Consider the following 20,429-nt stretch of genomic DNA (forward strand, 5'->3'; position numbering starts at 1 on the left):
CAAGTCTATGATCTCAAGGTGAGTCTGGAAATGACTCAAAAGGAATTTGATGATTTTAAAATAAAAACCTTGGTCAAAGAACTGTAGCAAAACCAGGACAGACTTCGACACAATTTGCAAAAGCATGATTTCAATCTCAGACAAGACAGAATATGGGAGTCTGGGAACGAAAAGGTGTCGGAATCTGAAGAAAAAGTGAGAAAATTACTCAGTGAAAAACTATAACTGAAAATAGAGCTGGACTGGGCTCATGGGACTGGGAAGCCAATGGCAGCATCAGAAAAGCCCCGACCCATTGTGGTCAGATTTCTGCAGCTAAAGGACAAACTAGCTGTTCTGGATAGAGCTAAAAACTTGAAGGGCTCTAGCATCTTCATTAATGAGGACTTCTCTGAAGCCGTCCGGTAAAGAAGGAAAGAACTACTCCCAGCAATGAAGGCAGCTCGAGAGAGAGAGGTAACATTGCATATTTGAGATACGACAAACTTATTGTCCATCCACCCACCCAAAACCCACCACATCAAAGAAAAGCCAACACTCAAGAGTGTGGCTCATTAGTCTCCACCATTAGACATTTTATACAGTATTTTGATTACTTAACTATAGCACATTATTCCTGACACACACTATGGACTACAACAACCCTGATTTCGAAGGCCAGGGCCCGTATTCACAAATTATCTTAAGGCTAAAAGTAGCTCCTAACAGGCAAATTTAGGAGCAACTCCTAAAAATAATGAGCGTGTCAGTGTCACTTCAGGACTCCTCATTTTTAAAAATAAGAGTTATTCACAAAACATTTTAGGCCTAAAAGTAGCACCTAAGTCTGGGAGACCTTAGAAGTAGTCCAGAGGACTCCTAACTCGCTAAGACCTAGTCACAGCCGGATGTTTTAGAGATGCTAAATGACAGGGAATTATTAAAAGGATGTCGGATGGACCGTGAAGGGAATGAAGTTGTGGTTGAGTTGGTGACAGACGCAAATACATCCCCAACCAACCGAAACAATCCAATAACGCTGGAGTTAAAATGTTTGGCAAAGCTCCATTATTTGGCAACAGGGAAAATGCAGCTCTTCGCACGGGACTAGTATTACCTGGGGACCTCAAGTGATTTAGAAATGATCCCACCACGTCTGTGTTTCCTGCGGCGCATTCGCAGAGGATAAGCAAAGTCTGTGTTTCAACTCGAATTTACTGACATTATCCCACAGGTAATTCTCCTGATAAATACAATTCTTTTTCCAGTATCTTTTCATAGGCTTTGTCATGTAGGCAACTTCCTTATTTTCGCTTCATGCATTGTGACGCCTAAATGACTCTTCAGTGGGCTGCCCTGTCACTCAACAACCAATCACTGTTGTCACCACTTCTAAGTGTGTCCTTATAAAATGACATCATTAAGAGCAACGGAGAGTTACTTCTAGTTTAGGAGTTTAATGTTTTCATAACTAAAAGTAGGTCTCAGCAGCTTGTGAATTACTTTTAAGAAACGACTCCTACATAAAAACTTTTAGTCCGATTTAGGAGTACTCCTAACCTTAAGATAAAAGTCTTTGTGAATACGGGCCCACGTTTTTAAGCCCTTCCATCTCTCTACTATTGACCCTTACAATTTTGATGTTGACCCAGACCTACATTTTTTTTTCCATTATTTGATGCCTCTAACATTTGTCGTTTTTATAGTGACACTCAGCTTAATGACAATTTCAAATTACCTAAATGCAATTCGGTTCACTATGTAAGAGAGAACAGATCTGGTGACGGAGTATCTCTGTTTATCAGTGATGTCTATGAATTTAGAATTGGGAATGATCTCTCTCTAAAGTCTGATGGGGCTGAGGTGGAATCTGCTTTTGTAGAGCTTTCTGGTGAATGTTATTGTTGGTGTTACTTATCGCCCACCTGACTCTATCATCAAAGTTTTTTTGTTTTTTTTAAATATATGTATTGATTTTTCTTTTTTCATAAACAACACCAAACACAACACAACTGCTCAGACATGACATGGCAAAAGAGTTGGTAAAGTAGTAATAATGGCAAAAAAGGAATGTTAATGATCGAAATAGTTGTGGGCATGGTATAGTATAGTATAATATCCATCCTCCTCTCCTTATACTCTATAACAGAAAATTAACAAGGCCAAGAAGACCTCGGTTTCACAGTAAATAAATTAAGAAATGAAATGAAATGAAATGAAATGAAATGAAATAAAATAAAATAAAATAAAATAAAAGGGGTACAAAGACAGGCTAGGCAGATTTAGGAAATCCCCGCAATATAGAGGATGACACTGTGTGACCAATATAATTCAAGTAAGGATCCCAGATCTTATAAAAAGTGTCCAAGGTGGAGTGAAGCATACATGTAATATATTAGGGAATACAGTCCATTATAAGGTTATGCCGCAACTTTGTTGTTGGAGCAGCATCCTTGATCCAAACCTCCTGTGTTTGGTGTTAGTGATAAGAGCATCTGGAAGACCCAGTATAAGGCACATGGGGTCCATCAGTATTCAAACACCAAAAATAGCAGACAGTTCATTTATAATATCAGACCAATACAAATGTAGCTTCACACATGACCAAAGACAGTGAATATAGTCACCAGTTTCAGAGTTACATTTCCAGCAGAGTGGAGAGGAATTGGCATCCATTTTGTTTTTAAGAACAGGTGTTATATGCGTATGGTGCACACATCTTAAGCTGGATGGATTTGGCTCGGTTGCAAGTAGATATATCCATAGCACAAGTCCACACTTCCTGCCAGTCAGCCTCATCTATAAAGATGCCCAAGTCTCTCTCCCAGGCTTGCTTTGTGGGTAGAGAGGTCAGGATTGAATAAAAACTTACCGTAAGAGTTTTATAGAAAACACTGATGTGTTTCTTAGATATCTGTAGAGACAAGGCCTTTTCTACAGGTGAAGTGGCATAGATAGATAGTAAGGTATTGTCCTTTCTGAAGAAGTGTATAATTTGTAAGTACCTGAAAAAAATCACATTTCTGTAAACCATACTGCTGCTGTAGCTGCTGAAAGGATAGTAAGATCTGGCCATTGAATAGATCTCTGTATGGTGAACAGTCCCTGCATACTTGGGGAAACACCCTTTGTCTGTTTTTGTTTTTTAGGCAGCTATTGTTAAGCCTGTTCAGTGTTAGTTATTTGTTATGCTCAGTACATAAAGCTACATGTGATATGAGACTTAAGTTGAGTAGTAATGTGGCATTTTCCACCCCCTTGGAGTTTATTTTTGAAGAGGTTGGGGGTTTATTATGGTTTTTGGTCTGGCTATCCTGCTACTATAGCCAGTGAGCTGTGGCCAAAAGTTTTCTAAGGACATAGCCTGCAATGTTCATGCCAAGAGTGACTTCTAGCGCCCAGTTCTTATCAGGATGAACTAATAATAAGAGCTGAGTGGTGCAGAGCTCTGGTCAAAAGGTGTCACTCACCTCGCTGCCATCACGTGACCCCATCATCAAAGATTTTAATGAAAGTTTGTCAAATTCTCTTGATCTCATAAACAATGAGGATAAACTCTGTTACATTTTAGGAGACTTTAATATAAATCCCTTCAATTATAAATCAGATCCCCTTACTGGGGATTTTCTCAATATTCTTTATTCTAGTTACTTTTACCCTCTCATTTATAAATCTACACGAGTTAAAAAAAAAATCAGCAACTTTGATTGATAACATCTTAACTGACTCTTTGAGTGAAGGAATGAAATCTGGGGTCTTCTATTTAGACTTGTCAGACCATTTCCCCATTTTCCATTACTCCTTAATCAAGGTTAAAAGAGCTAAACATACCAAGAAAACAATGCACAAAAGAATTATGAGCAAGTCAAATATTACAAAATTTGAAGACAAGCTTGCATTTCATGGGATGACCTATATGAGGAAAACAATGCTGAGTTTGCAAATCAACATTTTATGAAAGTTATTAGCTTTAGTTTTAATGAATGTTTTCAAATTGGAAGTTCTGCTAGGAAATATAATCAAGACTTCAGTAAGCCTTGGCTTATAGTTGATTTGTTGACGCTGTTGAGGAAAAAGAATAAACTATACAGAAAATATATCTCAAATCCTACTCCTCTTACCCATGGTGTTTATAAATCCTATAGAAATAAATATATTTATTCCATTAGATCTGCAAAAAAGAAATATTTCAGTGAAAAATTTAAGAGGTGTTCAAAGAGTATCAAAACCATATGGAAAGTGATAAATCAATTGTTGCAAAGAGAAAAAACTGCTCCAGAGCTACCTTCAGTCTTTTTGGATGGTGAAAATTGTCTGAAAAATCCATTAGATATAGCTCAAAAATTGAATGATTTTTAAAAAAATTAATATTGGTTATGAATTAACGAACAAAATATCTGCATGTCATGGTAATCCTCTGGATTTCATTCTGAGACATTTTCCTATTATTTCTTCTTTTAAGTCTCCTGAAATAAGTGACATAATTGATGATCTAAAAACATCTTCAGCCGGTCCTGACAATATTACTGTATTCCTTGTCAAAGAGGTGAAACAGTCAATACTGCAGCCACTTGCTCACATATTTTCTCTGTCTTTGAAAACAGGTGTTGTACCAGAGGATTTAAAAATTGCCAAAGTTATTCATGTGTTTAAAGCTGGTGATCCATGTTGTTTTGATAACTACAGACCTGTATCTATTTTGCCATATTTTCCAAAAATATTAGAAAAAATTATTTACAAAAGGATTCTTACTCATTTATATTCTTATTCAATTCTTTACAAACACCAGTATGGTTTCTGGAAAAAACACTCCACTTATATGGCTCTGCTTCACCTGATTGACAAAGTTACTTCTGCACTTGAAAATAATGAATTTACTAGTAGTATTTTCATAGACTTTTCAAAAGCTTTTGATGCAGTAAATCATCATATTTTACTGGAAAAGATGTATAAATACGGTTTTCATGACACTACATACAAATTGTTAAAAAATTATGTTTCCAACAGAAGATTGTGTGTTTGTGTTAAGGGTTGCTATTCCAACAAAGCCAGACTACTCTGTGGGGTTCCACAGGGGTCCATTCTGGGACCATTATTATTCCTTATATACATTAATGATTTTTACTAATATCTCTAATATCCTCTCTTCAATAATGTTTGCAGATGATACAACTCTAGTTCTCTCTCATTCAAATTTCAGTTCACTGATTAAGGATGCTAATGTTGGTTTTACTGCCTATGCTACATGGTTCAGATTAAATAAACTATCTTTGAATTTAAAAAAATCTAACTTTATCATTTTTAGTGGCAAAAAATCATATCCTGAGGACTTATCTAAAATTACAATTGAGTCTGTTGAGATGCCTCAAGTGTCTTCTACAAGATCCCCGGGAATTATTGTTGATGAGAGTTTGAGTTGGAGAGAACAAACTGACCAGGTTAGCAGAAAAATAAATACATCTATTGGTATAATAAGGAGGGTCAGTCATCTTGTTACCACAAACTGTCTCCTTACCATTTATTACAATTTAATTTATCCTTATCTTTCATATTGTAATACAGTTTGGGCGAGTACTTTTCCTAGTACTCTCTACAAAATCTTGGTCCTCTAGAAATATTTTGTTAGAATTGCAACTCGATCAGAGTCACACATCCCATTAACACCTTTATTTCAAAAACTACAAATTTATGATATCAATATTTCTCAAATATGTGTTTTTATCTATAAGATCCATTCAAGTAAAGGGAATATTCCTGAGCATTTCGAGACTTACTTTAAAGCAAATTCACAGGTCCATTCCCACTCAACTCATCAATCTTCAGATTTTCATTCTCCTAAATTTCTTACTAGTAGAGGTCAATTTTCAACAAGATTTAGGGGTTCCAAATTATGGAATGGCTTTTCCCATCTGGCAAAGAACTGTTCTTCTAGGAAATGCTATAAAAGAAACCTAAAAGATCATTTAACGGTTGTTTTGTAGTTGCTTTTTTCATGTATGTTTCATGTCCATTTTTTACACATTGTCCATTTACACATTACATACTCACATTCTCTGCTTTTATATTGATGTTATTATTTTTTGTTATTATTATATATTATATAATTTGTTACCATTAGCTTGTTATAACTTTTATGCAGTTTTTTTTAATTTTTTTTGTATGTTAATTTTGTGTTTCCTTATAATATTGTGAAATTTTAACATTATTTAAGTGGAGGCTTCAAATAGGCCCACTGGGTTTTCTGCCTCTTCCTGCACTGTATGTTATTTGTATTCTTTGTCAGTATTTGTGTATTTTTTTTAAAACTGTGCTAAATAAATAAAATGAAAAAAAAAAATAATAATAATCAGCACTTCTTTGCAGGAAAATAAATTGTGATTTGCTACAGATGTAGAGTAGTTGAATCCTGAGTCTCGAATGTCTATGACCTGAGGATGAAGACTTTCAAATGTCATGAAAAGGAGAAGGATGTGTTTTGTAGAGGTGGAAAGGTGACAAATGGCTTTCACCCGCCATAGAGAAAGGGGGTGTCCTTCCTGTAGAGTGTCATCTCCACGCTGGGGCAAAAAGGTAAAGAAAGGTGGGGTCTTCCCGACCCTCTGATGGGGGAGCAATGCATTAGGTGAAAGTTGAAGCACAGACACACAAACAGGGCCTCCTGATGATGAGGAGACATGGACATGTGCCTACAATCTCCTCATTCAAGCCACATATATTTTTCCTGCAGCTCTCTATAATCTGACCATTTGTTGGTTGCAGTAATGTTGCCAGGGTCCCGTGGCCTGGAATATTTCACCCCTTGCTAATGATTGCATTTTTACTGATCAGGGCTCTAGACTGCAACCAAAATTTGAGACAGTGCAACTAAATTTTACATTTAGGCAATTTGCCAGTGTTTTGTTTTTTTGTTTTTTTTACACTGGTACGTGGAAGGGGTGAATCTGGGGTCGGCATCAAATAAGTTATGGTTCCCTCCGTTTCCTCTACCCTCACCTGCCTGCAGTCAAGCCTTCTGGTTCCAAACTTGTGTATTAATCAACTTAAGTCACTATACAGTAGGATCTAATCTACAGAGGATTAGATTAAAAAAATAATAATAAAAAAAAATAATCGGAAAAACAATGTTGGTCATTTGTATACAATCACGTTTTGGTTAGTAGTGTGCTCATTGGTCAGGTGTTGACATGTTGACCTATGACCTGAAGGCCTGACGATGCCAAATTGATGTTGCCATCACATCAAAATAAGCGCACACAGGGCGCTGTTTAGCTCAGTTGGTAGAGCGGGCATCCCATGTGCAGAGGCTTTGTCCTCGCTGCAGTGGACTGGGGTTCGACTCCCGGCCCGGGGACCATTTGCTGCGTGTCACTCCCCCTCTCTCTCCCTGTTTCCTGTCTCTCTCTTCAGCTGCACTATGAAATAAAGCCACAAAGGCCAAAAAAATACTTTAAACAAACAGAGCTCACAGTGAGCTAACTTAGCCAAATTCCATGAATTGCAAATTTTGCAGTCGATACATGTGGTGAACACGAAATTTGCAGGTAATGCTACACAGTTAAAACACAACACATTGGTCAAACACAGTGCTAATCTAAGGCATAAAATATGCCGTGACCTATACTCCAACAAAAATGCAACGCCGTTGTCAGTTGCATTGAGAAGGCAAGAGGCTGTTAATCAGTGCGCTGAGGAGGCCAAATTAATATTTGAGTTTAACACAGCCTTTTTCATTGCCAAGAACTGAACTGAACATATAATAATTTCTTTATACATATATACACACATATACATATATATATATACACACATATATATATATATACACACATATACATATATATATACATATACACACACATATACATATATATATATATATATATATACATATACATATACATATATACACATATACATATATATACACATATATATATACACATATATACACATATACATATATACACTATATACATATATATAAATATATATATAAATATATATATATATACTTAATATATATATACTACATATATATATATACATATATATATAATACACATATACACATATATATCACTAACATACTATATAATAATATAACAATATAATATATACATATATATATAATATAATATATATATATATATATAATATAATATAATATAATTATATAATTATATATATATATATATATATATATATATAATATAATATATATATATATATATATATATATATATATATATGTATATATACACTGCTCACAAAAATTAAAGATGCACTTTAAGGAAACACATTAGATACATCAGATCTCAATATGAAGTTGGATATCTATACAAATAACGACAGGGCAATGTCTTAGGAACAAAAGGATGCCAAGTCTTTTAATGGAAATAGAAGTTTTCAGCCTACAGAGGGCTCAATTGTGTAGACACCCTAAAATCAGAGTGAAATGAAGATGTGGCAGGCTAGTCCATTTTTTCAAAAACTTAATTTCTGCAACTCGTGTGGCCCCCACGAGCTTGTATGCATGCTTGACAACGTCGCGGCATGCTCCTAATGAGACGACGGATGGTGTCTTGTGGCATTTCCTCCCACATCTGTGTGAGGGCATTCCTGAGCTGTTGTACAGTCTGAGGAGCAACCTGGCAGCGCCTAATGGACCGAAACATAATGTCCCACAGATGTTCTATTGGGTTTAAGTCAGGGGATCGTGAAGGCCATTCAATTGTTTCAATTCCTACATCCTCCAGGTACTGCCTGCATACTCTTGCCACATGAGGCCGGGCATTATCGTGCATTAGGAGGAAACCAGGACCTACTGCACCAGCGTAGGGTCTGACAATGGGTTGAAGGATTTCATCTCGATACCTTATGGCAGTCAGAGAACCATTTCCTAGGCAGTAGAGGTCTGTGCGTCCCTCCATGGATATGCCTCCCCAGACTATCACTGACCCACCACCAAACCTGTCATGTTGAACGACGTTGCAGGCAGCATAACGTTCTCCTTGTCTTCTCCAGACTCTTTCACGTCTCTCACAGGTGCTCAGGGTGAACCTGCTCTCGTCTGTGAAAAGTACAGGGCGCCAGTGGCAGACTTGCCAATTCTGGTGTTCTTCAGCAAATGCCAGTCGAGCTCCACGGTGCTGGGCAGTGAGCACAGGACGTCGGGCCCTCAGGCCACCTTCATGAAGTCTGTTCCTGATTGTTTGGGTAGAGACATTCACACCAGTGGCCCTCTGGAGGTCATTCTGTAGGGCACGAGCAGTGCTCAGCCTGTTTCGCCTTGCACAAAGGAGCAGGTATCGGTCTTGCTGATGGCTTGAGGACCTTCTACGGCCCTGTCCAGCTCTCCGAGAATAACCACCAGTCTCCTGAAATCTCCTCCATGTTCTGGAGATTGTGCTGGGAGACACATTAAACCTTCTTGCTGCAGCACGTGTGGATGTGCCATCCTGGAGAAGTTGGACAACCTGTGCAACTTCTGTAGGGTTAAGGAATCGCCTCATACTGCCAGTAGAGATAATTACTCAAGCCAAAACCAGCATGAGTGAAAAATCCGCCAAAAAAGATCAAGAGGGAGAAACTTGAAATGACCTCCACATGTAAAACCAGTCCTGTTTTGAGGGTTTTCTAATTGTTGCCACTGTGGTGCACCTGTTGTTAATTCCATGAACACCAATACAGCTGAAAGTGATTAACGATGCCCTCAGCTGCTTAACCAACCAGAAAATTATCAGACAGGTTTAACTGATTTCATGCCAGGCCCAATAAAAAAAGTGTCCCTTTAATTTTTGTGAGCAGTGTATATATTGCCATGTGGTTGTGTCTGCCTGTTGTTGTAGTGGCAAGCTAGGAACGGTCGTTACTTTCAAATTAAAAGCTCTCCACTAAGAACCCAGTTCTAACCTCCAACGGGGTGCAATGTAAAGCTCTTATTTTGAAGACAAATTCATTGTCACTGTTCACAGCCCAACTTCGAGCTTCACGTCACATCACATGTTTACGCCTACCCCAGAGGCAGCTTTTGAAAAAGGAGGAATATTACACCTCCATTTTAGAAAGATAGGCCAGCACATTGCTGCCCTTACCTTGGAGCAAATGTGCTGCCTTTTCTGTCTAAAAAGGGCTATAGTCTGGAGAAATGCTTCAACTCACCTCATGCAGAGCTTTGGCATCCTGCAGGTTCTGCATGCTGATTTTGAAGCCGTAAGAGTTGGCTATACTGGGCCCTTCAATCTGAGAGTTATCCTTCTTTGGCACATTCAAAGCAGCAAACTGGTTCTGTGGAAGAAAGAGAACATGAGAAACATCAAAAGGCAGAGTACACAGGCACAATAAATGAACAGCAAAAACATTCACAGCTCAATTCTAATCAGTGAAGTGGAAAAGAGGCCGACTACACAGACCAACAAGCTGGGGGAATAAGTACATAGAACAGTATCCATGCAAAGCTCTGCACTGCTATTCTTAAGCTGTTTTCCTAACCAGGGAAGGACTGTGGTCTTTGATGTGGAGAGCAGTTGAAAAAAAGAAACCCTTGTGGACTGACCTTGATCTGTGTGGTCAGTAACACTCTTCTCAGTGGGTCTGCTTGGCTTCTCCTTCTCTGCTGGATTCTGTGAGAGACACGGCCCTCTGCAGGAGGAACAAGAACAGTAGGAGCAGAGACAAGTTAAATAAACATTTATATTAGTAGTAGGACTGTATGTAGATGATTTACTGCTACAAGTTAGAATTATTTCAAAGAATTGGTCAGCTATGATAAATTCTTAATCCTCAAACTCCTAAACTGTACAGCTGTTAGTAGCTGATAATACACATTGCAGATTACAGGCAGAATGAAACTACTGGTGTTGTACCCTCAGTTATAGGAGTGCTGCATACTGGCTCCAGATCTTCCTCGCTTCTCCGCCGCCTCCTTAAATAGGGGGTACTGTGAAGGAGGATGGGACTTGTCCTCCCCTCTTCCTTGTTACTAACATGGAGAGGTGAGGGACTAAGACTCTCCCCAAGTCTCTCCAGAGAGTTAGAGAGCCTAGAAGACAGTGGTTCTGGATAGCTTTCACTCTGCCTGTTTTCACTGAGCTGGTCCGGCCTCGAGGAGCTGGCCTGACAGGACTGCTGCCAGGGAGGCAGCTCCGGGGACAATGGAGAAGTGGCTTTGTCATCATCACCATCATCATCTTTTTTTCTGCCCTCCTGCTCAAAATCCCCACTACCTTTATGTGAAACTGGACTCACCTCTGTAGATTTGCATTGAGAACATGTACTCTTCATGGGAGATATGATTAGGGGGGACAGGTAGCGTTTCTTTTTCCTTGGGGTCCTGATACTGCCAAGTCTCTCGTAAAGCTCAACCTTCACAGCTTGACAATGGGAAGCAGTGGGCTGCTCAGTTGTCCCATACCCTTTTTTCAGCAATCCTGTGTCTTTTCTCCCTTTTTGTAAACTTTCATACTGTTTTCTGGCTTCCAGCCACAGCTGCACACGCTCTCTGCTTGGTGGGGTTTTGCAGGGCAGAAGGACGACCTGCTTGTCACTGGCTGAAGATGGATCAAGCTCAACCTGCTCTTTATTTCCCTCTGAGACCTCAGCTCCCTGGGCTTGGAAAGTTGAGGTAATAGTTGTGGCAGGATGTGTCATGGCTGAGAAGGCTGTCTTCCAGAAATGAAGGCCTTCCAAAGACAGTTCCCCACTGAACTCTGCAAGCTCCTTTGCCATTCTGGTGCCCACCATTATCTTACGGCCACCGACCTCCCTACACAAGAGACAGACAAGTGTGATTAATCGACTTCCCACAAATCCCATAAATTCAGTTAGTTAAGAATTGTGACCAAACATCTATTGTGTGTGACATTTTACAGTTAAAATATAAATGTATCAGCACTCTCAAGCAGACATTCATTGTTTCTCACTTAAGCACATTGTATGTATCCTTCAAGTCTAACAAAGGTGTCTAATGCATTTCCATGCTCATAAACACTGCTTTTGTTTGGATACTGCTTATTGTTAATGCAGCACATGCACACACTAGTAGTCATAAACTCCATAGAGTATCTGTAAGTAACAACTTACTCATTTATGCAAATATATGTGACAATATATTTGTGTTCAATATAAACTGAGCAATAATATCAGCCATGCTGTTGAATTCGTTAGCCACCATGTCTTGTGGATAGCATGTACGCACAGTTTAAAAGTAATTATTACTTATACTTGTGCTGCTGGTACATGAAGTCTTACATTGGTTTTCCTGGTGCATCAGAGGGGTTGCTGCAGAAGGGCTCCTGAAAGGTGGCCTCTGACATCTCCAGGTCAAGAAGAGTACTGAGGATCTCCTCCCGGCTTGGAGGGGACATGAGAGGCTTGAGAATGTGGGCTCCACCTCCTGCCCCCCGAAGCAGCTGGCTTGCTCTCACCTGTGATAGTGAGCTGATGGAGCGTGGGGAACTACTGGGTGTGGTGGATGATATTACATCAATGCCCTCCAAAAGCTCTCCTGTTGGTGAGCCATCATGGTCGACAAATGACGCAGAACTTAAAGGCAAAGGTAGGACAGGTTCGAAGATAGAAAAGAGCAGCTCTTTCCTCTCACAGTCAAAGTCTTGAAAGGGGCTAAGTGTATGGGCTTTACCTAGAGAGAAGTCCCACTCTCTGCTCTTGAGTTTCTCAGAGTCCAGAAATATAGACTCCCCATTCTCAGGCCTCTCAAAGAGGTCAGGGCTAGCCGGCCTTGCTTTGTGCCAGTCAGAGCCTCTTTGTAGCTCCTCCCCAGAAGCAAATAGCCTATCAAGTTTCTTCTCAAAGCCTAGTGCCTGAGCAGATACAGCTTCCTGGTTGACATCACTCAGGAATTTAACTGGCAAATTTTTATCAGTCAGGACAAACTGACTGCTGCTATATGGGCTGGAGAATTCTGTCTGGTCAATGACATTTATGTCAAAGTTATAGTTGTGTGGGAGCTCTGGTGACAAGCTGTCCTCTATGAAGTTGCAGCTGTCCATGCCTGCGTCTGAAGGAAAGATGGGGCAGTCATCTGACATGTTGCCCTCCTGCTTCACTGACACATTTGGCTGAGTGTTACTTGCCTTGCCTTTCCTGACCCTGGGCTTCTTATCCTTGGGAGTCGTAGACTTTGGGGCCCTGGGTTTCCGAGGAGTGGCGGAGGGAGCCCTTCTGGATTTAGCTGATTTAGCTGTGGGATCTAGCAGTGCTGTAGACTGAGTTATGGCTGTGGAGTGGCTGTTCGCACCAACCACTTGTAAAGGAAGGGCTTGTCCTTGCTGCGTCTTCCGGAGAAGCTGCTTGAGGACTGCCAATCCAGAAGGGGTCTCAGAGAGAGTGGGTATATCCCCATTCTTTGGGCCTGAATGTTGCGAGGCTGCTGCTAGTTGGGCCTCTTTATTGTTTTCCAGAAAGAGTTTTATAGCCAGAGGCGGTGGAGGTGCGGTGCACTCCTGTGAAGCCTCTACCTTTACCACAGTGGTCTGGCAGCCTTGGTGCTTCAGCAGAGCCGCTGCTGTAAAGCTTTGGTTGACCTCCATGATGGAAGTCTCACAGTCCTCAACCTTTGGTTCTATAAACCGAGACTGGGAACTGCCCTGACCACAGCTAATTGTGCACAGTGTCTGCTGAAATGGAGGAACCTCCTGAGAGGAACTCTCAGAAGGAGGCAGTTCATCCTCTGTGAAAAGGAGTTGGGAGCTGTCTTTACATGAGTCATGGCTTTTGGGTTCCTCTGTCTGCTTTTTACGAGACTTTTTTGGTCTTGTGGTGGTGGTGGAATTGTTGGGTTTACCTTTATTTGTAGCTTTAGCCCTCTTCCTCTGCCTTGGACGAGCACCACAACTTTGTTTTGATTTTGCTTTTTTGGGTTCTTCTTCCTCAAGAGGCTTGGTAGCAGACTTATTCACTTTTCTATTAATGTCGTAACATGTCATAGATTTGGTAGATTGACACTTATTCTGAGCTCCTTTGGTTGAAGACACTGTGTGTGGCTTGTCAAAAATAGAACTAAGACATGGATCACTGAGTGGATTTATCAGCTGTTCTGAACTCCTGCTGTCGATTAGAGGGTCACTTGGGGACCAACAGCGTGGGGGGGTTAAGTCTGTAGGGCTTGGGGATCTATCAGACAGGTAGCCCAACTCTACCATGACATCAGTATACTCAATGTCATGGTCATCTCCTAGCTCACAGTAACATGACTGAGGGGGCAATAGAGATAGTACAACGGGGGATCTCTGGCTGCCTTTTATCCTTTTGACCTTTTCATACTGTCTGACCCTAGGTTTAGAGGAATTGCAGACTGTTTTCTTATTTGTGGAGTTGACCTTTGCCTTTCTTTTGGGCTGTTTTTTGGCCTTTGGCTCAGTGATGGGAAACTTAACAGCAGTGGATTCTGGCACTTTGGGCCAAAAATCCTTGAGAGGGGCCAGTTTATTATATTGCTCTAACTTTTCTGGCGTTAGCATCACTAACTGCTCCTCTGCATTCACTTTGGACATCTTCACCATCATGTTTTTCTGTCCTTTGAACCTGTTGATAATAATATATTTGATGATGATAGGGGGTTCCCTCTTGCGCCGTTTCTGGTATTTTACTTCCTGTCCACTTGAGACATTTGTGTCCTTGAGTCGGTCTCTGATTGAGGCAGGGTTTTTATAATGAGTAGCACCTGAGTGTTCTCCATCCTCGCTGTCGTAGATCATCTTGCGTTTAGCCCTCAGGGTGTATTTACTACCAGGCAGTGCTGAAGGTTTAGAAGCTTTTGCTGGAAAATCTTGAAATGGGCTTAACCTATCCTCTGCTTCTTCTTCTTTAGCTTCTTCAGAAAAACTATTAACAGTGGTGGTAGGGTGTTCTGAATGTGGTTTTGTTTGTTCATTTACAGACATCTCCTCCCTTTCAGTCTCCTCCTTTTTTGTGTCCTTTGGCTCTACCTCTGTGAGTGGCCCATCTTTAATTGGCTCAGCCTCTTTAACCGGTTTATCCTCCAAAACTGGCCTCTCTGTGTCTGCAGTCAATGGACACACTGGAAATGTGATGGAGTGGAGGCCAATACTAACTTGGCTGTCAGAGCTAGAGCTTTCAACTATGTTGTTCCTATGTCCCATCATTCCCAGCCTTTTTTTATTCACTTTTAGCCTTGATCTGTGTGGCTGTGTCTGTTCTAGCTCACTGCAGGCATCACCCAGTTTTTTGCTCCCAGTTTTCTTCCTACTGAGGCAGTTGGAGAGGATGACGCTAGGGAAGAACTTGTAGTGCGCTTCCTGCTGGGCCACTATGGTCCTCTCTGTCTTATTTTCCTGATAGTCCTCATACCTGATTTTGAGTTCACCAACATCGCCCTCCTCACTGTCCTGGCCCATTTCTTCCTCCTGAGGATCAAGAAACTCATCCTCCTCCAAGGGGGATGGGGAGGAGGAGATGTTCCTCAGGATGGGGCTTTTACTGTCCTTCTGACTCAGTTCCAGCTCTGTCTTGGCTGAGCAGTTTCTCAGCTCTGAGTAGCAGAGAGAGAAGGTCCTGTGGTTCTGAAGAATGGACAGACAGTTTGTTTCTACATTCTTTATGCTGCCATACTTCTTTCTGTTTTTGGTGACCCTTCTGTTTCCAAATCGGAAACTTTCTAAATCTGTCTTATCTAAAGTTTTCTTTTCATAGGTGTACAGGGGTCGTATGTCCTCTTTGTCAACACAGATGGGTGACACCTCAGGGTGACTGGCTATCTTACAGGGAATGGGGTGTTTGACTGGTGGGATGTAGGGGATTTCTTTATTAACTTTGAACCCTGTTGAACATTCACTACTGCTGTCCTGGCTGCTTTTTGATTGAAAGTGTTTGTCAAGAGGTTGCTCTGTGTCCAGCACATGAAGTGGTCTGTGTTCAGACTGCTTGCACTCCAAAAGGGTCTTAGCTGAGGAAGGTGGCTCCCTGGAGAAGGGATTCCTTTTCGCCAACATCTTTTTTGTAACGATGACAGAAGACTTAGATCTGGAGCCACTGTCCGTTAAGGACGAATCTAGATATACAAAAGAAGAGAAGGCACCTTAATAAGAGGTACAGCGGCACGGGTACAATACTTTTTACACTTCATATTAGTTTCTCTCCATATCAAGATTAAACATGATCTTTTTCTTTTTTTTAGTGCAGCTTAAGAGGGTGACAGGAAATAGGGAAAGAGGGGGAGTGACACACAGCAAAGGGACCCAGGTTGGGAGTCAAACCCAGATCCTCTGCAGAGCCTCAGCACATGGGACAGCGCCCCAAACATGATCTTTTTAAAAAACTTCAGGTTATTAGTAATTAATAGAGAAGATCTTGATCTATATTCACAAATTATCTTAAGGCTAAGTGAGAATACCTACATACCCTCATGATAGAAGAAGATAAGGAAGAAGAATTAAAACAAGCATCAGGGAAATTTAAGTGCTGTCTCAGGATGTCTCAACAGAAAGATGACTCACCACTGCTCTCATCTGCGGCCCCGTCAAGTTGGGGGATTGATAGGTTGGCGAACAGAGAGTTGTTCCCACTCCACTCCATATCTTCATCAGAGGACTCCTGCTGTTCGTCACTGAGGGCGTCCTCTGGCTCCTTTACACCAGGCCTGTACACATGGGAATGACACTGATTAAACATAGCACAGGCACAGTTCACTGTGGATGACCTTCATCTGTCTGCTTAGAGTCTATTGGAACGTGCTCGTACTTAGTTGGACAACTGGATATATCTATGTCATGTCAGAAAATCGGGTCAGTTGTCTTTAAGCATAAGCAGTCCCGTCATCAGATCTCCCACGTGGCTTCTGTCAAAAGATCTGTTATAAACAGTGAGTTTTAAAAGTTTTAACATCTGCAGGAGTGGAGGAGTTTTCAACATATTGTGGCTAGTAGTCTTGACTGAGATCACGCTATAGATTTAATTCTGACCTTGACTGCAAAACAGACCTTATTATTTGCATCTTCCCAGAAGACTGCAGGTCTTCTGAATTTTAAAGAGAAAATATTCAGAAGACTGCACTTTTTACAAATATTGCATGCAATTTCCAAGACTTATATGTTTGAGGACCATCTTGTTTGATAAATCTTTTTTTTTGAATTGTCAATAGACCCTAACCACTTGAAGGTTCCTTGTATGTAATGTAGTGTTGTCACGATACCAACATTTTGGTATCGGTACCAGTACCAACATGTATTTTGATGACTTTTGATGACTTTTCGATACTTTTTCAAATAAAAAGAGAACATAAAAAATGTCATTAATGACTTTATTTTAATAGAAAATCTTAGAACAATAAAATATTAATCAGTAAATGAAATAAAATACCACAAAGACAAGCTTTTCTAATGCACACAATTAAAATAAATAAAATAAAAAATGATTCAAAACACTAACATTCTCTTATTGCACTCAAAACACTTTTAGAACAGTGAAATAGAATTCAAAATACTAGGCTTTTCTTATTGCACTCAAAAAACAATTTGAATAAATAAAAAATATAAAGTTAGAACAATGAGAACAAGTTAGCAACTGTAGCAGCAAAATCTCTTATTTTTCTCTCAACATTATGTCCCTTCTCCCTACTCCCTCTCTTGCCTACTACTGGGTGGCAGATTCTTTTGGAGTAGACTATCTACTGAGTCTGACTCAGGCTTTTTGTCTTGTTGAGATTCTTGGCCAAGAAAACCAAAATGTCTAGGTGTTCCGCACTCAATCTAGAATGCCTTGGACTACAGACATTTCCAGGTATGCTGAAGACACGTTCTGATGCACAGCTTGATGCTGGAATGCACTTATAATGTTGTGCAAACTGAGCCAGGATGGGAAGATCAGCCTCATGTTGACCCCACCAGGCTAGGGGGTCCTGTGCAGCACTTACATCTCTTAACTGTTCATAGTCGGTCATCTCACGGTTTAGTTTGTCTTTAGGTGTTGTCAGTGTGGATGAATCTTGTCCTGTTGAACTGTCTGCTCCCCTCTTTTCCAAGGTGATGGTGTAGAGCAGACTTTTTAGATCACTTCTTTTTTTTTGCTACAGCACCTGCTGTTGCTCTGCTCTCTGCTCCTCTGAAAGCAGAACTGTGTGAGCTTTTAGGAACAGTTCCTCTTTAACTTCTTTGTCCATTGTAACAAATGTGCTTTTAAATCTGGGGTCTAGGTAGGTGCAGATGTTCAGTGACATCTTAATGTTGTGCTCATCATATCAAAGTTGTCATGTCAGAGTCTTTTGGCATCAAGAACCATTTTTTTCTGTCATCAGCTAGAACTGCACAGACTGCTTGCTGCTGCTCACAAAAGCGCTCCACCATATCATAGGTGGATCCCCATCATGTAGGCTCATCATGAATTAGCTTGTGTTGTGGTAGCTTTAAAGATGTTTGTTTTTCCTTCAGCTGCCTTGACATTTTATTAGATCTTGAGAAGCCTGACACTGTCTTACGTAGCCGGGACAGACAGCTCGCCACACGATCAATTTCTATGGCCTTTTTGACTGCCAAATGCAAATTGTGGCCAAAACAGGGAATCCAGAGGTGGTTGGAAATGCCTTGCGGTTGTTGGTAGCATTGTCTCCAGACATTTTTGCCATATCAAGGCCCCAGGAGTCCATGTTGACATCTTCCAGGACCTCTTTCAGAGTGTCTGCTGTGGTGTCAGACTGCAAAGCGAGCATTCTATACACCAGGACTGCATTTCCCAGGATGCTGTAATGAACTGCAGAGTTACAGCCATGTAGGAACTCACAGCTCTGATTGTCCAGATGTCTGTAGTGCAGGAGAAGAATGGTTTGTCTGCCAGCTGTGCACTAATTATTGACCTTGTCTCTTCATATGTTTTTGGAATTGCATTGTACATGAAGAAATTCCTTGAGGGGTGGTCCTATTGTTTGTCCAGCTGCTGAATAAGGTTTCTGAACCCAGCCTTTTCAACTGTATAAACTGGCACTTGGTTCATGCAGATGTATTCGGCGACTGCTCTGTTCAGCCTTTTAGCATCTTTTGAGTCTTTTGCATATTTTGTATGCTGCTCAAAAACAGCCCAAAGAGTAGGTTGCCTCTGAGTGGGGGCACTGGGTGGGGTTACTCTATCCGGACCAGAAGCACCAGACCAGAAGAATATAATTAAGGTGATACATTTGTCATACAAGCTGAAGCCTTAATTACGTTGAAATACATAACCTAAAAAATATTTTCATTAGATATAGCCTGTCTTAAGCAGGACCAATGTCTTTAAATGGTATGTTACTAGTCTTTATAACATATCAAATGGCTAAATGTGTATGTAAAAGTTTGTTACTTTATAAAGATTATGCATGTATGCATTTACAGCTCTGGAATAAAATTAAGGGACCACTTCAGATTTATTGTAAATCAGCCTGTCTACATGTATAGAAAAAAAAGTTTAAAAATCACTGTGAAAATATAAATATAATAATATAAATATAAAAATATAATATAAATAAACCAGCTCTATTTTTTTTTCTTCCAGAGCTACTTTTGTTAAGAGCGAAGGGGGTGGCACTTGCTTTTAGCACTCCATGTGGCTTTTTTTCATGAGTAAATTACCTGTCGTTCCCTGAGCTCAGTGTGTAGTTCTGCCATATCGCACTTCGCGCCCCTGGTTTGTCCACAAGTTGCAGCGTGGTGATGGTTGCAGCAGCTATTCTACTCTCTCCCTCTCCCTCTCTTTCTCCCTCTCCAGTGTCTCTACTCTCTCCAAGCTTTGCTCCTGCTCCGTTTGTTGCTCCAGTCCACGCTGCTTGCTCACTTGCTAGCTGTTTCCTCCAGCTTGCTTGCTTTTTCTTTTTTTCTCCCCAAGCTCCAGCTTGCTCCTCGACCTCTCAGCTGTAGTTACAATGCGGTGACGTCACGTGGCGAGGTCGCTGCGCTGTTACGGGCGCTGTTACGGGCGCTGCCAGCGGCGCTGCAACTACAGGTCCCATCCAAATGCATTATAGTACGGTTTTAAATGCCTCAGTACCCTGGTACCAAATTTGTACCAGTATACCGAACAACCCTAATGTAATGTAATGTGGGGATGGAAGTCATTGCTTTTAGTTGCACAGAAATGATATTTCAAGCATGAGGTAAAGCATCAAACAAGAATAACAAACTCAACCCGTGTCTGCCTGATCCGACATTGTTTTGTACAAAGATGTCTCTCTACATATGCAGAAAGAAACAAATGATCTTGTTGTTAATTTCTTTCAATTGTGTAAGCAAAAATCACCCTCCAATACCTGACCAGACACTGGCTTGCTATAAATACTTAGTGCTTTATAACATATTTTTGTTGGTCCAAAGAAAGGACTGAGGTTTGTTGCCCAACCCTGATCTGCATAGGTTGCATATTCATTTATCTTTTAAAGTGAAGTGTTTCTGATGAAGATACCAGGTACAGAACAAAAGGATTTTTCACTCACGCAACAGAGACGAACTTGC

The 20,429-nt window shown here is 40.6% G+C and overlaps 1 protein-coding gene across 5 annotated transcripts in view; it reads right to left on the bottom strand.

Moving 5' to 3' along the window:
- Nucleotides 1-20,429, bottom strand: part of rev3l (REV3 like, DNA directed polymerase zeta catalytic subunit) — a 130,100-nt gene that overhangs the window by 27,708 nt on the left and 81,963 nt on the right. For 4 of the 5 annotated variants that reach the window (XM_037087058.1, XM_037087057.1, XM_037087056.1 and 1 more), the window contains exons 12-16: nt 16,455-16,597; nt 12,229-16,009; nt 10,845-11,743; nt 10,535-10,620; nt 10,141-10,266 (exon numbers count right to left, since the gene is read on the bottom strand). In XM_037087058.1, the coding sequence (XP_036942953.1) occupies nt 10,141-10,266; nt 10,535-10,620; nt 10,845-11,743; nt 12,229-16,009; nt 16,455-16,597 (5,035 nt within the window). The remainder of the gene's footprint in view (nt 1-10,140; nt 10,267-10,534; nt 10,621-10,844; nt 11,744-12,228; nt 16,010-16,454; nt 16,598-20,429) is intronic. The other variant, XM_037087059.1, reaches the window with a different exon arrangement.

The sequence above is a fragment of the Acanthopagrus latus genome, chromosome 22 (genome assembly GCF_904848185.1).
Source record: "Acanthopagrus latus isolate v.2019 chromosome 22, fAcaLat1.1, whole genome shotgun sequence".
In the NCBI taxonomy this organism is placed as follows: Eukaryota; Metazoa; Chordata; class Actinopteri; order Spariformes; family Sparidae; genus Acanthopagrus; species Acanthopagrus latus.